General features: G+C 45.0%; 1 protein-coding gene across 4 annotated transcripts in view; it reads right to left on the bottom strand.

The window, feature by feature from the left end:
* Nucleotides 1-8,663: 8,663 nt before the first annotated feature.
* Aftph (aftiphilin) overlaps nucleotides 8,664-21,535 on the bottom strand; it is a 69,143-nt gene continuing 56,271 nt past the window's right edge. For 3 of the 4 annotated variants that reach the window (XM_059275382.1, XM_059275384.1, XM_059275385.1), the window contains exons 8-10: nucleotides 20,019-20,099; nucleotides 15,620-15,743; nucleotides 8,664-9,641 (exon numbers count right to left, since the gene is read on the bottom strand). In XM_059275382.1, coding sequence (XP_059131365.1) covers nucleotides 9,494-9,641; nucleotides 15,620-15,743; nucleotides 20,019-20,099 — 353 coding nt within the window. In that variant the 3' untranslated portion in view covers nucleotides 8,664-9,493. The remainder of the gene's footprint in view (nucleotides 9,642-15,619; nucleotides 15,744-20,018; nucleotides 20,100-21,535) is intronic. The other variant, XM_059275386.1, reaches the window with a different exon arrangement.

Below are 21,535 nucleotides of genomic sequence, written 5' to 3'. Positions count from 1 at the left end.
TCGGATCTGGTTTTGTAGGGGTGATTGATGATGTTCGTCATTAATTCTGAAAAAGTTCAGCTAAGTAAATAAGTGAAGTCTGTGACCGTTAGGGTTTGGGATAGAGCTCACTGGAGGAGAAGGAGATGCTTCCAGACAGGGCAGCCTTCCTGGGCTGGCCAGGCACCGGATGTTCGGCAAACCCTGAAGTATGCCCTTTGTGGGTGGGCAGTGTGCCCTAGCGTGTGGCACATGGAAGGGTCTGATAACATGTGAAGGAACACGTGGATGGAGTATTGTTGGAATTCATTTCCAAGGCTGGTCTCGGGCTGAGTGCTCCCTCCCACCCACGTTTAAGCTCACCAGGCACAGGCACACCAGGAGACAGTTAAAAGTGCAGGGGGATTGTCAAGGGTCACTATTTCTGGAAGTGTCTAGGAAGGCCTCAGAAGTCCCTCTGGATTCCAGAAATGCTGCCCCCTGCCCATGCTGTATCCCTCCAGGCCATCCTGATCACAAACAGCTGGCTTGCTGCTTCCTTGGGATTTGACTCTGTCAAGCCAAGCCTGACATACTGTAGGTACTCAATACATAAGGACACCTAACATTCCTTGAGCTCTTAGCATTTCCAAATGCCATGCATGTGTGTAACATGAGCGCTGTGGTCCCAATGCTGCTGTCTTTCCAAATTCAAAGAGAACCCCCACCCCCACCCCCCACTTCTGTTAGCAGCTGAGGCATCAGGGAGGGGATAAGGTCCTTAAGGGCAGAGTCCTCACAGATGGGATTAGTGTCCTAATAAAAGAGGCCTGAGGGCCCTTTCTGCCTTCCTGCTTGTGAGGAGGCAGCATGGAGACATTATCTATAAGGTAGGATGGCCTTTGGCTGATATGGCATCTGCTGGAAAATTCTCTTGGACTTCTCATCTCTGGAATCGTGAACAACCAATTTCTGTTAGGAAAGCACCTAGCCTAAGGCCTGGAGGTCTCACTAACCCTCCTAAGAGGGCTGTTTCAGCGTTTGTTCCTTCAAGCTCCCATTTTATAGACTGGCCTGTGGCCTCGGTAGGAGGAGTCAGTGGCAGCCTTCTGGGGTAGCGCTGTTGCTCCGCCCTGCCATTCAGACCATGCCCATGCCATCAAAGGCGTGCACCACCACCTCCCTGACTCCTGATCGATGGTTGTCCTGGGGCAGGTGTCTGCTTGTGAGCAAGGGCCTAGGGAAGCCTTGGGGCAGCAGGGTCTGTGAGCTGCCTCTGAGGCAGGAGTGGCCTCCAGCCAGGCCTGTTCTTTGTTCCCTCCCTGGCCACATGTTGGATTATTTAAAACAATAGCTCATTCCCTTTCTTTCACAATCCCCAAACTGGCAGATTGGCTAACATTGCCTTTTATGGAAGTGCTTGGGAGGACCCTTTCTCGGTGGAGATGTGCACCCACATCTGTGGAGATGTGCTCCCACATCTGTGGTGGCAGATACTCTCTTTCAGCAGAGGGTAGGCAGAGAGGTTTGCTCCCTCAACAGTCACTGGAACAAAGGAGCCCGCAGCAGGGCCCTCCAGCAGGGCAGCTAGCAGGCCACCTTTTCTTTCTCTCTTGGCTCCCTCAGTGCTGGGCTGCCCATCCTCTTCCTGTTTTCCCATTGGTTGAGGCTGATATTAGAGAAATACCAGCTGTCCCTTGTGGGCTGTGCCCGGATTTTCGACCCTGAATGTATTCTTTCAACAGGTGTCTGTGACATAGGACCCATGTAGGTCTGTCTGCCTCCCAGATGTTAGTCTGTAGCCACAAAACCAGAAAAACCTGGGGTAGGAAAGAAGTGTCCAGATTTCAGTGTGACTGGAGTGCTCCAAGCTGCTGACTAAGGCATTTTCTTTCCAAAATCTACAACAGCAAACACTGAATGAGGAGACGAGCAACAGCCCTGTCTTCCTGGCTCTAAGCAACGCCGCAGGGGCCCAGGGGCCCAGAAAGGTGGTCACAGAGAGGAAGAGGGGCGCAGATGGGAGAGGAGCTGGAGGGTGGGGAGGCCAGGGCCTTCTCTGGGGCCGGAGTAGAAACAGGAGCAGCAGAAGGGCCAGTGGATGGCGCAGTCCCCGTGGCGTCAAGGGAGCGACTCGGCAGGGTCTTGCTGGATTTGGGAGCTGGTGCCTTAGTTAGGGTTTCGATTGCTGTGATAAAACACCATGACCAGAAGCAACTTGGGGAAGAAAGGGTTTTTTCACTTACAGTTCTCCATCACGTCCATCTCGTGTGGGGATGGGGGGAATCGGGGAATCAAGAAAATGCCCCCCCCCCTCACTTGCCCACAGGCCAATCTAGTCTCCAGGGCACTTGTTTCCACGGGTGTTCTCTCTTCCCAAATGACTTTGTGTCACGTGGTGTAAAACTAGCCAACACATCCAGGTTCTTTGTGTCTGTTTTTGCCTTTGGGGACAGGATCTCGCTGTGTAACCCAGGTCAGCCCGGAATTTGAGATCCCCCTGTCTCAGCCGTCCCCCACCCAGTGCTGCCATCCTAGGCCTGTGCCACCATACCAACGTGAGTTGTGTGCTTTTGTAAGCACGGATGTGATGCATGGGCTCTGAGACTGTGTCAGGAGTGGCGGCAATCCCCCACCATCCAGTGCTTTCCAGTTCATACAAGCCAGGGATGAAGTCCAAACCACACCAACCAGCCTTAGCAACACTGGAGCACTGGACTTGGGGTTGCTGGCTTGGTAGGGGTTGTCTCAGAGCCTGGTGAACCAGGCCAGTGGCTGAATTTGGGGACTCGGGGCGATGATTTCAGACAGAGCTTGAGGTTAGGTTTTCACTGTTTGCAGGTGGACAAAACAGTTTCTAGAAAGCGCACTTCTGTTTGCCTGAGTGGTTCATGCACTGTCTGTGAGCACAGTGTCCTGTAGAGTCCCGGGGACAGACTTGACAGACAGAGCCCTGTTCTCAAGGAGCAAAGACCAGGGAGAATGGCACAAGGCTGATCAGGAAGTGACGTGGCTGGCAGCCTCATTCCTCTGAGACTGTTAGTGGGACTGTCAGGCACTACGGTCATCTGGACCCGGGAGCAGGACTCTTGCTCCTTTCTGACTCAGTGGCCGTGGGAGAAGTCATAGAACATTCCCAGTCTTGTGACCTCACCAACAAGTCCACTAAGTACCTCTTGGTGTTATCACGAGAACAGGGTTTATCCATCACTGAGTAGTGTTCCAGTTGGTTTTTGGGTCCCTGTGACAGTACCGAACAGAAGCAACCAAAGGGAAGAAAGATTTATTTTGGTTCAAGGTTCATTACAGTAGAGATGTGGTGGTGTTTGTTGCTGTGGGAACATATGCTAATGGTGATTCAAATCATGGTGGACCAGGAAGTGGAGAGGGAGGGACCAGGATGTAACATTCAAAGGTCTGCCCTTAGTGACCTACTTCCCCAACTCCGCACACCTCCCAGAGTTTCCAGAACCTTCCAAGGTAGGGAACCATGTGTTTAAATATGAGTGGGGGTGGGGTGAGGTGGGGATGGAGTATGTTTCATGACACAGTCTTTAATGTAACTAGTTATAAGTGTCTTGTGGCCAGAGGGTTTGCAGAGAACCCTGGGATGCTGGAGGACCAGTTCTGCTCAGCGTGGGTGGCAGAAAGATTTCCAGAGGAGAGGATGCTGGCGAATGAATGAGGACATGTTTTCCTGGGTTGGGGGTGGTTTTAGCCAGCTGCTGGGGCATTTGGTAGTCAGCAAAGAGACCACAGTGTAGAGAAGAGGCAGAGCCCGGGCCTGGGCAATGTGTTGAGGCAAGTCTTCATTCAGAGGGCTTCAGGAAGGACTTGTTCTAGGAAAAGAACATTCTGGAAGAAAGACAAAGATATGTCACCTGGAGGCGAAATGGTAGTCAGGTAGGGTGAGTGGGCCTGGAGGGAGAAAGCAGATAAGAGGTGTGATTGGCGGGACTCTAGACCCATAGGGTAAGGCAGGGGACCGGGACAAGAGTGAACACTGGATATAGACTCATTTAGAGAGGGCGGTGAGTATGGGGCATCCATGTGAGGATTCATACCTGGTGCATGGGAACTAAAGCTGGAGTCCTGGCCCTCCAGTGATGCTGGCCAGTGGCAGAAGAGACCTGTGGCTCACGGAGAGGCCAGGAAAGGCCCTCCCAAGACACTGGAACTGCCCGCCTCACCCCTTCCCCTCTCTCCTCCCTCCCCACTGCCCACCAGGCTCCCTCCTTTTCCTTCTCTCATTTGATATTTTGAATCAGAATCTCACCATGTAGCCCGGGTTGGCCTCCAACCTGGAATCTCCTCCCCTCTGCCTTTTGAATGCTAGCACTGCAGGCATGCACACCAGGCCCCTTTTGGAAGCTTTTTTGCTCGAGGGACCTAGGGAGGAAATAGACTCAAGTTAAACACTAGAGCCACCCGTTCTGAGGTGGATGCAGGAGGTCTCCTCAGTCTCATGCCTTGGTTCTTTTGGTCTTTGGTGATCTGCGCCACTGACCCTCAGAGATGGAGATGAAGAGGATGGCGGCCCCATCGAGGGATGTGAGGAGCAGGGAGGGTCAGAGTGGCTAAGGGCACAGTTCACACTGTCATTCGAGTTTAAGGTAATTGCAATGGTGGCTAACTGAAACATGACACCCATTGGAAGGGTGCCTTTGGGTTCCTGGGAGGGAGGATGGCATTTTGGCTTACTACTGTCAGGGAGACAGTTCTCTGTGCTCTTCTACAGTTATCTTTATCCTCATCTGTAGTGACAGGATACTGACTGAATGAATGATGATAGAAATTACTGGCTCAGTGTTCACTGTGTGCCACAGATGATGTGGATTATCTACCTTGAGCCTGAATGGATGCCATTTTATCTTTTCAAATCCCTCTCTGTAGCCCAAACTGCCTTTCAACTCCTGATCCTCCTGCCTCAGCCTCCTGAGTGCTGGGATTACAGCTGTGGGCCAACACACCTGGCTGACCATTTCATCCTGGACTTATCACCTCTTAGGGCATGTAGAGTAAATGCTTATGATGGCCTGTGAGATGTCACAGGTTCTGTGACTGGATTCAGCAGGACTTTGCCTGGCGTGATCTGTAGCCAAGATGAAGAAGCGTGGTATGCTGTTGAGAAGCCAGAGTACCCAAGCCCACCTGGTACTCCCTGCAGGCATCTGCAGTGGTTCCCCCGGTGAGTGTCGTTCTGGTGATCTGGATCATGAAGTATGTTTCTCAGGCAGTGAATGACAAGGCTGAGAACAAGGGAAGAGTCTGCACACAACGGGGTACCATGACAGTCTGGGGCAGTGGGTCTGAAACAGTGTCTAAAGTGGACATAGTAAGGTTGGAAAAAGATAAATGGAAAACCTGATTTTAGGTTTTAAAAATTCAGTGATATATGATGACAAAAAGTTTGATTTGATGGTAGTTAGGGGAGAAGCTACTCACTTACATGAGTTAAAGAGGCAGATCTGTCATCACCAGGGATAGGCTAAGTGCTGAAACAGAATAAACATGAAGCCCATGCCAGTGGCGAGGAGATGCCTGGTCCAGCCTGGGGAACACAATGACATTCAGAGAAGAATGTGGATAGGGGAAGACCTGGTCAAGGGGGAGCATGACAGTGACCTTCAGGTTTATCCAACGACACAAGGAGACAGCTCGAAACAACAGGAAGCTTATGATGACATTTCCTAATCACAATGAGAGCAACAAAGCTAGTGTGTGGGGTCCCCTGAGGGGTCCTGAGCCCAGTGGCGACCCTGTACATGTTCAGACCATGTAGGCCATTTCTTCTGAGGGAACACACAGGAAGGTGTAAACAAAAGCTGGGTTGGGTCCTCTGGATATAGCTGCGATTGCTGAACGTAAGTCAGACTCCTTAATCATGCTTCAACTTCTTCTGCTAGGAGAACTGACTCATCTTTGGCCCTTAATATTTTACAGTAACGGAGTGTTTTTATTGAACAGGGTTTTCTGTAACCACTCGGCCCTGATATTAGCCTAAGGTGTGTTACGGCAAGACAACCCCTAGCTGCCTGTGTGTCCTGGCTCTGATGCCTCTGGGAGAGGTTTGGGGGAGCATTGAGCAGCAGCTCCCCTTTCAGCCCTAAAAGCCTAGACTCCCTAAGGTAGCTTCCACCTCAACTCTCTCTCTCTCTCTCTCCCCCCCCTCTCTCTCTGTGCGTGTGCGTGTGCGTGTGTGTGTGTGTGTGTGTGTGTGTGTGTGTGTATGGTCTAAAAGCCTACATGCTTGGGGACAAATTCAGGACATTAAGCATGTGAAACATGCTTTGATTTTGATTCTTTAGCCCCTTACATTAGTCAGGATTCTAGTGTAGCAGAATTTACAGAATGAATCCCTCTATGTAGAGAAAGGGGATTTATTAGAGAGACTTACCAGGCTGGGATCCAGCTAATCCAACAATGGCTGCCTATGATTGGAAGGTCCAAAAATCCAGTAGTCGTTCAATCCATGAGGCTGCATGTCTCAGCTGGCCGTCGGTATATGCTGGAATCCCAAGAAGTAGGCTCTGATGCCAGTGGAGGAACGGACTTGCTGGGGAGGCGAGCAAGCAGCAAAGGGCAGAAGCTGCCTTCTTCCATGTCCACAGGCTTCCAGCAGGTATGACCCAGACAAGAGCTTCCCACCTCCAAAGGTCTGGATTAAAGGACTATCTTCCTACTTCAAAGATCTGGATTACAAGTGGATCTCCCTACTTCAAATGATTTAATTTAGCAAAAATCCCTCATAGGTGTGCCCAGCCACTTTTGGGTTTTAGTTAATTCTAGATGTAGTCAAGTTTACAACTAAAATAGCCACCACACTCCTGTTGTGAGCAGTTCCATCCTGGGTGGGGAGACTATGCAATATACACTGCGTCCTTGTAAAGTCCCAATGACAAAGCACAGCACCAGATCTGTCCCCTCTCCCGAACACCTAATGAGTTTATAGATACACTTACAGGGCACAGAGCACCGGTGATCTCCAGCCATCCCAGACTGTCTTCACCCCGTATGGATGGTGGTTTCCTCATGGCTGTGCAGATGGAGCCCACATCCTCTAGTCTTCCTCAAACTACACACTGTAGCCCTGCTCCAGATGCAAAGGCCACGTGCATGCCACTGGCTGGGTGCTCAGGGGAGGGTGCCATGACTCCCCATCCTCCATGCTGTGAGACTGTCAGCCAGCACTGCTAGGATGGTAAATAGGCACAGCTGACCACGTGGACATGGCGGCTGGCTGGGAGGACAGTGCTGTAAACACCAGCCCTGATTCCTTATTTTATGCCTGAAATATCAGACTTGAAGCATCGGTCACTCTAGGCCATTCTTACCTGGCAACCAGGAAGCGGTCAACGGTGTCATGCCTTCCAGTGGACCGTTCTAGTGGACACCGTAGGCTGCCATTAGCTGACAGCGTCTTCTCTAGCACATGCCATCTCTTTTTCTGGCAAACGTCTTATGACAATATTCTAAAACTACTTTTGTCTTAAACTTATGTGGTTATTTTGCCTGCATGTATGTATGTGCAACTCATGTGTGCTTGGTGCCAGAGGTCAGAACAGGGTGTCGGATCCCCTGAAACCGGAGTTTCAGATGTCTGTGAGCCGCCATGTGCTTGCTGAGAAGCAAACTCTGGCCCCCTTTCTGCAAAAGCGACAGGTGCTCCTAACCACTGTGCCCTCTAAGACTCCCACCCCAAATTACTTTTTAGGAATTTTCTGCTTAACCTAATTTGATGAGAACATTTTCGGGGGAACACCTATAATTTTTTTTTTTTTTTTTTTCTCCAGACAAGGGTTTCTCTGTGTAGCTCTGGCTATCCTGGAACTCTCTGTAGATCAGGCTGGCCTCAAACTCAAAGAGCTCTGCCTGCCTCTGGCTCCTGAGTGCTGGGGTTAAAGGTGTGTGTCACCACTGCACAGCCCTATAATTTTACTATCTCAATATTCTGAAGGCATGCTATAATGAATCATGGGAATTTCTTTTATGAGTTCATATTGTACATATAAAAACAGTTCAGTTGTTAAAAAGCACTGATCCCATTAGTGTGTGTGTGTGTGTGTGTGTGTGGACACGTGTGTCACTGCAGACAACCTTCAGGTTGTCGCCTTTCTACCTTGTTTGTGACAATCTCTTTTGTCACTGTGTAAACCAGGCTAGCTGGCCCTAGAGATTTATAGCTTAATTGATTTCACTTTCTGTGTATGAATGTTTGGCCTGCATGTATGTCTGTTAACATAATTGTGGCTGGTGCCCTCCAATGTCAGAAGGGTTGGGTCCCCTGGAGCTGTAGTTATGGATGGTTGTGAGCCACCATGGGACTAGAACCTGGGTCTTCTGCAAATCCAGTGCTCTTGACCACTGGGCCATCTCTCCAGCCTCACGATTCAGTTCGGAGAAACCAGATTCTAATTCTTCCTGATTTTAACCAGATAGAAGTCCTACCAAATGACTTCATGTGGAACAAAACATTAATTCTGAATAAAACCACACATTCAAATGCATTACATGTTCCCTGAGACGCTAAAGTACAAAGACAAAAGACTAAATTTCTTTTAAATTATTTTATTATTGTGTAGGCTAAAAGGAAATTTACACACTGAAATCTCAAAAACCTTGGGCATGCACATTAACCTTGTTAGAGGCTCTTCTACATGTCTTCTCTTTTTTCCATAGGAATTTCCCCAAACATTTAAAACCCAGTTTTTTTTTTTGTTTTTTTTACTGTATATACAGCCTAAACCATAGCAATCTATGATTATGTCATTTTATACTGTGCAAAATCCTCAAAAAATAATGGTATGATAGAACAGAAAGATTTCTAACCAATTTCATTTTAAGACATTCATATCATTTGGTCCTTCTCCAAATCACACTAATTAAAACAGGCACAATCTCGATCAAGCCTCTAATCAAATTCTGACAGTGATCCACACCCCACAACCAGAGAGCAGCGATGACCTCTGCAAAAGGTCACACAGCAATATGCCAGACTGAAAAGACTACAAACAGAGCCCAGAAAAGTTAACGAAAGCCAGGCCTGACAGGAACCATCACACACACATAACTGAAAATCTGACAAGGATTTGAGCTTCTGTGATGGTAAAATAACAGCACATACAGCAGGGAGAGGTAAGAGCGGCCAGTGCAATGGGAAAAGACTGAAGGGGATTTCACAGACAGTGGAGAGTTTAGTTTTTAATTTTCTTTTTTTATTTCAAAAGTTTTTTTTTTAAGAAGGACACCACCAGTGTATTTCACAAAGACATAAATGTATACACCCCAGCAACACAAAAGAATAAATCTCCAAAAATGTTCATCCCCAATTATTTACATTTTTTTCTAATATAAATTTAGGACTTCAGTATGTAAATAAATATACATTACTATGTATACCTTTCTAGTGTGGCTTACCAACAAATCAGCTGAACTTGAATGTATTTATTGACTTTTACATTACAGCACATGTGTTTTTGATGGTCGGGAGGGATGGAGGAAAGGAAAAGTATTTGGAACTGTCCAGTTCAACCAGTTATCCATCTGCTTGTTCCTGGGAGCTTGTGGAAGGTGTCAGCGTGGCTGGGAACATCAACACCTTGGCATGCATGAAGGTTAGGTCAGGAAGGCTGGCAATCACCTTCACAGCCTCTTCACTTAGGTGTTCCTCTCTTTTTGGTTTCCTGTCAGCAATGAGAAAGGACCAGTGTGTTAATGGGGCTGTGCTGTGGGTCAGATGGGAAAAGTCATTCCCTCTCCAGGTTTGCGGTCAGCAGTCTCGGAGCAGCTGATGGCTTTTCCTCTGCTAGCCGCTGAAGAACAATGGACATGGCTGCTTTGTTGTCCATCACATAAGCATGAAGACACAGAGACCCATAAGCACATGTGTACAGGCTCAAGGCCTTAGTTAAGCATCTACCCAGCCATAATCTTCAAACATTACTAAGCACAAGTAGAGTGCTAAAGCCTTGGTAACAGTCCGCCCACCTGGATTTCCCCCGTCTGCTGCAAAACTACCCAAATCACCTCAACATGAAAGGTGTGGTGCAAGGCCTGGTAAGTCATTGAACCTCAGGCTTTCTCAACCTAATGGGGAATTCCAAGAGAGAGCCTTCTGCCAAGCTGGGATGCAGGCAGCAGCGTGGGAAGTGGGTGCAGGCAGGAACCGGGGAGGCAATCTGGAAACCTTACAGGCCTCTGGTCCTGTAGACAATGTCTATTTAACCACATCCCCTCACTGTAACAAGCAAGTAGCTTGAAGCATATCACAGATATACAAAAATTCCTGGTAAACTAGTGGGCAAGCTGAAGAAAATACCCAGCAAGCATCAAATATGCCCAAACAGTGCACAATGCCATCCAAATCATCCAGTTGTTAAATATGCTGAAGGGATCGTTAAAGTCACAGAGATACTATTTGAATAGAGATCAGTTTCAGACCAAAGATCACTTGAAACTGACTACAGAAAGCCCAATTCTTTTTTTTATGGTGATCATATCAGCAGATGAATCAATATTCAACCCAGTCCTACTTAGAAGAACACAATGGCAATCCTACATTTAAAACAAATAAAATTTACATTTTAGATCCCACTTAATGTAATCCATCATTAGATGCTTGAGGAACTTCGAGTCAAACAAGTGTCTGCTTCCTAGGCTCAGTCAGGCATCATCACTAACACGACCGCGGAGTGCAGTGGTCAGCCTGCAACCATGCAGTCAGCAGGGTGTGGGACAGTTTCAGTGTGCTGGGAGACCATGGACCTAGCCCAGGCAAAATGTTTACTACCCGGTATTCGCAAGCCTCTGGATGTAATTTCCAGTTGACAGAGATTAGAGGAATAAAGAACTCAGTGAACATGACTTGCAGAAAACACCAGTATGTACAAGTAGTCCTGACAATTTCCCCATTTGTGAAGTGCAGGTAGGTCCGGGAGAGAAGGACAAGCCAAGCTCTTCTTAGCTGAGATTTACCTTTGTCAATGGACTACACACAAATGTCAGTCTAGTGGCCTGTGATCAGTTAATTCACTTCCCCCCAAAAGCAGACATGGCAAGACCTTTCAAAAGGGTAAAGAAACTTTTCAAGAAACTGCAAGCATAACTGATATCCCTATGCAGGGCAGGGTGCGCGCGTGTGGGGGGTGGGGGTGGGGGAAAGAATATAGACTTCTCCCACCTTCTACTACATTAAAATGAGTGTAAAAATGCCTTAGAGAATTGGGTACGGTGGCGCACACCTTTAATCCCAGCACTTGGGAGCCAGAGGCAGGCGGATCTGAGTTCCAGGACAGCCAGGCTACAGAGAAATCCCTTCTCAAAAACAAAACAAAACAACCAATGAAACAACCCCCCCCCCAAAACTGAAATGCATTAAAAACCCACATATAAGGGTTGAAACTATAAACTGTTAGGTGTAAGAGCCTCCTAATTTTGAATTAGGCAACCTTTACTTTACCTAAAGCACAAATAACAAAAGAAAAAATTTCATTTTGATGAAACCCAATTGTTTTTTGAGTGCCAATACATGGTATAGAAACTGAAAAGATAACAGAGTAGCAAATATTTGAAAATTATGTATTTGAGAAAGGTCTGGTATTTTTAAAATATAATTTATTGGTTTTTATTTTCTGTGCATCAGTGTTTTCCTGCATGCATGTCTGTGTGAGGGTGTTGGAAGCCCTGGAACTGGAGTTACAGACAGTTGTGAGCTGCCACGTGGGGGCTGGGAACCTGGGTCCTCTGGAAGAGCAGCCAGTGCTGTTAACCACTGAGCCATCTCGCCAACGCCAAGGTCTGGTATTTGTAGCTATAAGGAAAGCTTACAAATGATCTGACTGAAAACAGGCAGAGAATCTCAAGCAGCATTCTTGAAAGCAGAGGCATGGAGGCTAATAAGCACATCAGAAGATGTTCAATAGCTTTGCTACCGGGGAAATGCCAATTACAATGATGAGGTACACTCACTGGCATAGCTCACCGAAGGTCAGACACGTTTTGGAGAGAACGTGGAGAAACTGGAAAGCTCCCATTACTGGTGGGAATATAAAACACTACATCCCAGCACTCTGGAGGTGAATGCCAAGAGGATCAGGTGTTCAAGGCCAGTGGGCAACATGAGACCCTGCCTCAGCCAGTCACCAGAGGCCACTAGGCCCTGTGTGGTGTGCACGTCTATAATCTAACACTGGAGGGTGAGGGGTACTGAGTCTGATGCTTGTTTTTCCTTTTCCAATCCCCTGCCCCCTTTTTTGCCATGTTGTGCCAGGGCTCAAACCCAGGACCTGTACATGATAGGCAAATGCTACTGCTGAGCTAAAACCTCAGCCTGAGGCCGGGTGGTGGTGGCGCATGCCTTTAATCCCAGCACTTAGGAGGCAGAGGCAGAGGCAGGCGGACCTCTGTGAGTTCGAGGCCAGCCTGGTGTACAGAGTGAATTCCAGGATAGGTAGGACTGTTCCACAGAGAAACCCTGTCTCAAAAAATCAAAACAAAACAAAACAAAAAACAAAAACCAAAGCCTGAGACCCTGACTCAAACCTCCACCCATACCACACAATGGAATAGGCAAATGTACACAGGGGATTTTAGGTTGAAGGTAATAAACATTTTCTGGGTCATTTAATGATGATAGTAGGAAAGCTTTGCGAACCTACTAAAAACTAGTGAATTCACACAAGTGAGAAAGGTAGATTGGATGATGTTAACTAAATCAATAAACTCCCAAACTGAAAACCCTAAGTACTCCTGCTGGCCACTAGTCCCCTGGCTCGTCCAAATGCCAGTCAGTGGTCTCTGTAGCTACTCCCCAGCTGGCCACACACTAATTTAAATTAGAAAATAACTTTCCTCCATACTAGGACAGTTGAGCAAGAAGGCGGAACTATCTTCAAACTCGGATTTCTTTAAAAATAACACAGTGAGTGCCAGTGATGCAGATCAGGGTGTGCGCTCGCCTGGCGTGGACAAGGCCATGGGAACAACCCCCCTCCACAGCCAGATGCGGTGGCACATACCTGTAGTGTGCTATGCTGATTTGGTTTGCACAAAGTTTGCCATCAGGTGGTAGCCCCTCCAGTGTGGTACTAGGCTGCCTAAGGAGGGGCAAACTGGCTCCAGTCAGACCCAGAACACATAAAAACACCACCACAAACAAACAAACCAGAAAAGAAGTGAGCGATCACAGCCCACCACGGGAAGAGAAGACCCCATCACGTTTCCTCAGTATTCAAAGGCTCCTGGGAAACCGTGTGAGCCTCCAAGAGGGCACGGTCAGTCAAGGACCCACAGGTGGAAGGAGAGACAACTCTGACCCCCAGAGTTGTCCTCCACTGTCACAGGTGCACCAGGCTCAAGCACCCATCACCCTGACAATAATGGAGAAAAGACATGCTTCATGTCAGATGTCCTCCTCTATCCCGACGACAGTTTCTTTGCTCTTAGAGACAGAATTCTGCTTTGTAGCCTAGCCTGGTCTCAAGTTTATGATCCTCCTGCCTCAGCTTTCTGGATGCTGAAATTATAAGCGTCATCACTACACCCACCTCAGCTCCCGCTTTAACCCTTTCTTACCCTATAGCTCTTCAAAAAGCTTTTCCACTCAGCTGTCCATGTAATGTCAAGAGCCAAGATGCTTTTGCTAACCTTTACTTAAAAAGAACAAGAAATAAATCCTAATAAAGATCAAGGCATTGAAAAAGCCTTTTGAAATCTCACAAGTCACTTGTCTGCCTTTTCTCTGCACAACTAAGACTCGGCTGGGGCTGACGGAAGGAAGGCCGGGGCTGACGCTCTACGTTAAACATCTGCCTAGCATGCATAAGGCTTTTGGTTTGACCTTAGCAGTGGGAAAAAACAAACAAAACAAAACAAAACAAAATAAATAAATAAAAACACCCACACTCCACTGGTGATACTTTATAACTTTTAATACTAAGACTAAGAAGTTGATTTTTTTTCTCATTATTTTCAAAGAACAAAACATCCTTCAAAATGAAATTTAAAATTGGCAGCTTGTTTTCAATTTATTTCATTTACATGTTCAAGTGGGTCTCAGAAAACAGCCCGGTGGTAGAGCCTGGAGTATGTAAGGCCCTGGGTTTGTTCTCCAGAACCTCAACACAGAAAGGTCAGACAGTAGAAGAGAGAATCTCGTTGGCAGCTACAGCTTGCCTCCTAGATATGTGCTACAACTTTAGTTTATTCTCAGTTCAGAAGATGAGAGCGAAGTTTAGCAGTAACGGAGGTTGGCAATACAGTGACCGGCAAGGATCCTTGAAAGGCCGGCACACAGCTAACAGCGTGGGGAGAGCTCCTCCTACTGGCAGCTGGGAAGTCTAGGCAGGTAGACTGCAGAGGAAGGTAAGGAAGCAGGAGGCAGCGGAGTCCCAGGAAAGAAAAGCACACGCCCCACCCACAACATGTCATTACAGAAGGTTCATTTAACAGGCAAAGACAATGCAGGACCATTCAGCAATGGAGTGAACCTGTGGGCAAAAGGACCCACATGCTCCAAATCTATTTCCTGGGAAAATTCAAGGCATCTACAGTCATAAAACTAGTAACAGCAGCTTTTCAAAATTGTTACTGTCTGTTGAATGGTCAGACACCCAAAGAGAATAAGGTTTAAAAGACACTGTGATCGTTTAAGTCAGGAGGGGTGGTGCACACTTTTAACCCCAGCATTGGGAAGACAGATGGAGGTGGTTCTAAGTTCAAGGCCAGCCTAGTCTATATAACAAGTTTCAGGACAGTCAAAACTACATAGAAAGACCCTGTCTCAAAAACAAACAAAAACCCAGATTGCAATCATTTAAGCAAAAAAACAAAAAAAAAAAACCAAAAAAAAAAAACCAACAAAAAAAAAAAACATAAGAAAAAGGAAGAAATAGATGTTTCTTATGAAAGAATTAACTTTAAAAAGATAAATCTAAATAGCATGTGTTATTTAATAGGAAATTCTAAACTTCTCCTAAAGTGGGCAACTGACACATAAACATCCCTCTTGAAAATGCAAATGAATGATGATCTGGGAAACAGAGAAAAGTGCTAACCAATCAGCGTCTGCCCTGGCACTAGTGAAGCCCTGTCAGGAACAACTCCCTTCTACTAGGAACTGGCTTACCTGATGCCTGTGTTAAACTCTAAATACAAGGTTCAAGTGACAGCCCCTGTCTCCAGCTCTAACACCAGGAGATAGCTGTTCCTGAAGAGGCCCCCGTAAGTCTGGTAAAGGGGTGCATGATGCTCAAGTTAGGGTGCACAGTAGCCAAAGTCTGAAAATAAAAAGTACTGTACTGTTTTAAGTCAGTGTAAACACGGTAGCCCGTGTGACACTAGCAGTGTGAGACTGGCTCTGAAAAAATGCTTGTCTCCACCAACGTGAAGGGACAGGGGACGTTCCCAGGGGCACCAGCACCTCAGTAATCACAACTGTTTTATATGGAGGAGTGTGGGAAGGAGAAGATTCGTGTTATATCTGTCAATCTCCAGTGAAGTTCATCATTAACCATCAATCTGATGATGTTTTTTAGGCTTCGCCCTCTACTGGCTTTAACATGTGAAGTTAGTTTAACACACGGACACTGCCACTTGCACGCTTTGCTTGTGGCCCCTTAAAGCAGGATACAAAATCAGGGCCAAGTTCAGAGCAGGGGCTTACCTGGTCGACGTGCTTGTCTTCTCCACTGTAGACATGAGCTTTGCAAATGCGTCAGTCACTTTGAGGCTTGAGGTGGAGGTCTCCAGCTTAGCAGTTGTTAATTCATACAACTCTGGATCCACACCTTACAGCACACACAGAACGACAGTGAGTGAGGGCAAGCTGCATGGGTCACAGTGAGCCACAATCCAAAAACCTAACAGCAATACCTAGCCACATCCGAGTCTGCAGAAGCACTCACTGTCAGATCATGTGAAAAGTCATTACTGTGTGTGCCACCTAAGGGCACGCATGCCACAAGAGAGTTGATGCCAGGTAACCTTGTGCAGTGGTTCTCACCTTCCACCCTTACATGGTTTCTGGGGACTCAACTTGGGTTAGCAGGCTTGGGCAGCAAGCACCATTATCTGCTGAGCTATCTGTGTTTACTTTTTTATTTTATGTGTGTTTTATGTATGTATGTACATCACATGCATGCCTAGTGCCTGAGGCGGCCAAAAGGGGATGTAGGAGCCCCTGGAACTGGAGTTACAGATAGTTGTGAGCCACCATGTAGACGTTGGGAACAGAACTCAGGTCCTTTGCAAGAGCAGTCAGTGCTTTTAACTATTGAGCCAATTAACCCCATGTCTATTTTTTTAAATTAAATGGTAGGCTTTGATGTATCTATAAAGGAACACATAAAAATTCTATTTTGGAATAAATGTTGTATGCAGTTGATGCCTCCCAAGTGCTCCAAGAACCTATCACTCAGTTTTACATTCATTTCCGACACATTGTCAGTGTTTATAAAAAGAATGAGCATGCTACAATATTCTCAACTTTTATCTTCTTATTTTTTGAGATGGGGTCTTACTCTATAGTCTACACTGGCTTTGACTCATGATAAGTATCTTGCCTCAGTTTCCTTAGTGTTGGGATTACAGGTATGAGTCACCACACCTGACCTCCAACATTCTCAATTTTTTTAAAAATTATTTTTTGTTTTATGTGCATTGGTGTTTTGGCTGCATGTATGTCTTTGTAAAGGTGTTTGTATGCCCTGGAACTGTAGTTACAGACAGTTATGAGCTGCCATGTGGATGCTGGGAAATTAACCGCTGAGTCATCTCTCCAGCTCAACATTCTCAATTTTTAAATTGGCCAATGAACCTTATTTTGAACCTTGCTCTGATCTCATCTATTTTTTTTTTAAACTCTAGTATTTTCTTCCATGTCAGAGACTTGGAGATTAATATAAAGTCTGTACTGTAGAAAATGATTTGGTTATCTTTACTATGACTAAAGATGTGAACAATTATTAAAAGCATCAAGTTATTACTAAAAATATACTACATGTGCTTCAAGTAAGAAGTAGAGGGTAGAACACTTCCAGAGAAAGTGAGTCGAGCTCTACTTTAGACAAAATGAAAATGCTTATTTCCAGGATCGATTATGTATGTATAGTCCCATTTAGATAGCAAGCTGGAGTAACAGAGGGAAGCTAAGTTGGGGCTACAGTTAAGCATCAGCTTACAAAAATGTTTGACAGCTTCTCCAATGTTTTCTTTTTTCTTTTTCTTTGAGATAGGGCATTACAGTATTGCTCAGGCTGGCCTTGAACTCCTGATTTAGGTGATCCTCCTGCCTCAGCTGGGACTACAGATGTGCATGGCTGCACTTGCCTCAATTTTATTTTTTTAAGAAATAAGATTAGACAAAAAAATACAATAAATGTCTGAACAAGCTTTCTCCTTTTTCAACCAAGTCTGTAGTGAGCACAGGTAGTAGTGTGGATTCCAGATGTTTATAGAAATAAATCAGCAACTGCTCCCACAGTTACCAAGCCCACCCAGGGAGAAAGGCTAAAGAAGGTGTATGTTGACTCTCAAGTTCTTAATAGTTCATCAACATACACTTCCAAGACAGACTTTAAAACTTTCGTTTCTCTACAACAAGCATACAGGCCAAAGTTAGAATGTGTAAAACTGCAGATATATGACCAAATGAGCCCAGACTATTCCCCTCTTCCACTGTGAAAGGCTAGCTTCTGAGTAAGCCCACTACTGAAGGGGAGCTCTCCAGGATGCAGAACGCCTGCATCCTGACCAGCAACAGGGAAGTGCCAGGCAGATCTCTGATGGGTTTGTAAACACTGGACACTCAGTGGGCAGAGTGAAGCGGCAGACTGACAGCAATCGTGCTGGCCATGACAGAAAAACCACCTTTCTTCCCCCAAACATCCTTCCCTCCATAAACTGCCCCCCACCCCCACCCCTGACCAAAAACTGCCTGAGCTCTGTAACAAGCACAGTCAACATGTTCAGAGACAGGTAATTATCCACTAAAAACTAGAGAGAAGTTTTTAATGGAAGTTTTTTTTTTTTTTCAACAGAACCTTAATGAGGCACAGCTTAATTACACAATTAAAGTACTCATCCAAGTTCTATGCCGGCCTCCTAAAGAACACACACAAGATAATTAACAGCAAGCTAAGATAAATGACTTTCCCATAAACAAGTTCAGAAAGGACCAACAAGTGCTAAGATGGACAGAAGGAAGGCAGCCATTCCTGAAGCTCGAGGGCAAGTTCTCCTAAGACCCGAGAACAATACAAAGCCAAAGCAAATTGATTATAATCAAGTTTACACAGCAGCCAGAGCATACTGATGACATGGAGGGTTTTAAAGGTTTCCCAGGGCAGAGACTGCCCTGGACCAGGCAGTGCTCACATCCACTGCAGCGTTCAACCAACTTGCAGCTGTACCCTGAGCCCAATCTCCAGGAAATCTCTGCACTGCTTTAAGCAACCAGGTTACTGGTGTTCCTATCAATGCTTTTTAAATGAATTTAAAATATAAGCAAATTTAAAATCTAAACCAAGTTTTAGGCACCCCAAAGAGAAAGTAACCTCATTTTAATTATAATGCAGACTGTGACCAAATTCTTCTGAGAGGGAACCTGGATAATTCTCAGCTTCTCCTTCACCTCTAGTAAGTATTATGAACTGTCAGACAATCTTAGCTCCTGCAGGCTGTTCCATACATCAGATAGACTTACTAGAACTTATAGTAGTAAGATATCAAATTTAAGTAAGTAGCAAAACCAGATACAGACTTTTTCATGTACTTGCATGAATTTTGAAAACTAGGAGCTTAGCTTTGAGAAATGTTGTCAATCTACCCTAGGATGTGTGGACTTTCCTGTGGCAGGAGCAGGTTTCCAGAGCTGGATCTAAGGGAAGGGCAGCCTGGGTCCAGCCAGATCTAAGGGAAGGGCAGCCTGGGTCCAGCCGGATGTAAGGGAAGGGCAGCCTAGTCCAGCTGGATCTAAGGGAAGGACAGTCTGGGTCCAGGCTTACCCTTAGCTGACTTGGTTGCTTTCCTGGGTCCAGGCTCACCCTTAGCTTTCCTTCATATACCAGCATGGCTGATAAACCATTGAAGTGGGTGGCTGGGTTACCTAATAGACTCACTCCAAACAAAACAGCCCCCAATTCTCAGGAACCCAGGCTACACAACTGGCCACTAGTGGGCACAGAAGGGAATCCTCAATATGCATTCCAGAAGTCAGCACTTGAACAGAACGCCAGTAGCTGTCTGATGATCAATGATTACCAGATCACAACTTGTGATGGCAAGGATTCATTAAAATCATATTCAATAAAATGTAAACATTAAAATGCCATTATAATTTCCATCTTTTATTTGGTTAGAAAATGACAAAGTACATTAGTCCTTTGGTCAATGAACTGTAGGGCTGAACATTAACAGGTACTAGGTAAGCTTAATTTTTGCTGTTAGGGTCATAGCAATTACTATTATTATATAATTCTACTATTAACTTTTGTTAACTTCCCCCCCCCCTTGATGGAAACTAACAGTATGCTTTCTATTTAAGAGCTACATAAAAACAGTAATTTTTTTTTGATGTGGGGCTATATAACTACATGCTAAATTCCAACATTTTAGATTCAATTATTTATTTAGCAGCACTAATAAGAGCTAATTAAAATGCTAGAATTTATAAAAATTACATTATTATAGATGCTATAATGTGAAATCATCTTTGTGTACTAAAACATTCTTCTCTAACTAGTGCTACTTTCAAATGGCTTTACAGAATATGCTTTCAAAATAAGCTATAAGTACATTTTCCACTTAGAGGGGTGAAAAACAAACCATCCTTAGCTGTATAAAGCCAGTGGGGCTGTATTACTGTAGAAACCACTGCCAGCTTGGAATATTACCCTCTGAGAAAGTTCTCTTAAAACTGTATTTCATGTAAGTTGTCTCTTACAGTCGGACATTAGAAAGGAAGAGTATTAGACCAGGATCTAGCTGTCTCCTTGTTTATAGGAAAGTCAAGTGTGGTCATGCTCTTAGAAATAACCAGAACTGTGCTGAAACACTCTGCTGACCTGGGAGCGTGCTGCTGCTAGAGCTACTGTCATCCACGGGCCCAAAGAAATCAAGGTTCAGGAGAGTGGAACCTCCACTAGCTTGGAATGCAGTGACCGTGTTGGTAGGCAGCCACACAGAAGGTAAGCCAAGGGAGGAGGGGTTATGTGTAAAAAGGGGTAAGACACACACTTGAACATGCAGGTTATAATTAGTAGTCATTACACATTTTTAAAATCAACATTAAAACAATGCGTACAGTATTAGGTTTTCATAACTAAAGTAACAATTTAACTCAATGTATATTTCCTCATGTACAATGTAAAGAATGTAACACTTTGTTAGGTTTTAGTTAGAAGCCAGTTCTTTCAGTCAAACTGAAAGGTATCAGAAAGATCAGGGAAGGCATACTAGTTAAAGGGAAACAATACTTAATCTTAACCCAACGTTAAATCACGACATGCCCGATCTTTCATGTTAGCTTCTATGAACAATTTCTGGTTTCTAATGGATGCTTTTTAAAACAATGACAAGGTTGTGAGTTTCAGGACATGCATCAATACATTAACTTATTTAAAGTAACATAATAGGGGATAACTGCCCTACCCTGATGTGCAAGCTGTACTGTTCCCCTTTAACTCTGCAAGAGTAATCACAAATAGTATACATTTGTAAAGAAGTGGTTAATAAAAAGCATGATGATTTGACTGAAGACACCACCAGACAATAGCAAAAGGTGCATCCAGGCTTTCCTTCAGCAGGACAGTCAATTGATGGTTTCCAGGTATTCTAGGATCCCAGCTACAAGGAAAAGCTGGTAAGAGTGTCTCAGGCAATGGGATGCTAGATGCCACTGAGATGATGGTAACAGATATTCTAGACAATGGCTCCAATGGCTTAAGAAGCAATTATAAGTTAGGGGCCACTGAAAACCCACAGCACGGACTCTAAAACTGTACTGTGTGTTAAAGACCCTACAGTATTTGCCTAAGTTACTCCCCTTTCAGAGTTTTAAAGTCATAAGAAAAACTACTGATTTCTGGAACTGCTCTGTTAGTATTTGAGATAAGTTTAAAAATCATCATGAAAATCATTCATCTTCCATTTGCATATAAGTACTCTATAAAATGCTACTGAATCTGAAAACTACATTAAGTCAATAAATGTGGCTCTGCGTACTGTTTTTGGTTAAGTGAATAAATTGTGCTTTATGCTTTGAAGCAACCTCTAACCACAAGACTTTGTATCCGAGAAAATTTCACAAAGTAAAGCTGTAAAACATTCAAATAAATTGGTCCTAGCTAAAATATCATTTAAACTATCTAATTTTGACTTAAGATAAAGGAACTAAAACCTTGCTATTACTACCAATACTTGGGGGTATTAATATTGTTGATAATAGTAATGGCTGGTATCTTGAGCAATTACTATTTAGAAAGAAAGCCTGAATTTCCAAAGATAAGAATAAGAAGTTACGTTCAAACAAAAAGGAAATCAGCAGAGAGAAGTCTGTCTGAACTGTGTAGCTTTCTTAACT

Source organism: Peromyscus eremicus, chromosome 10 (genome assembly GCF_949786415.1).
Source record: "Peromyscus eremicus chromosome 10, PerEre_H2_v1, whole genome shotgun sequence".
Lineage (NCBI taxonomy): Eukaryota > Metazoa > Chordata > Mammalia > Rodentia > Cricetidae > Peromyscus > Peromyscus eremicus.
The sequence above is the reverse complement of the archived record's forward strand: the minus strand, read 5'-3'. Positions and strand labels throughout refer to the sequence as shown.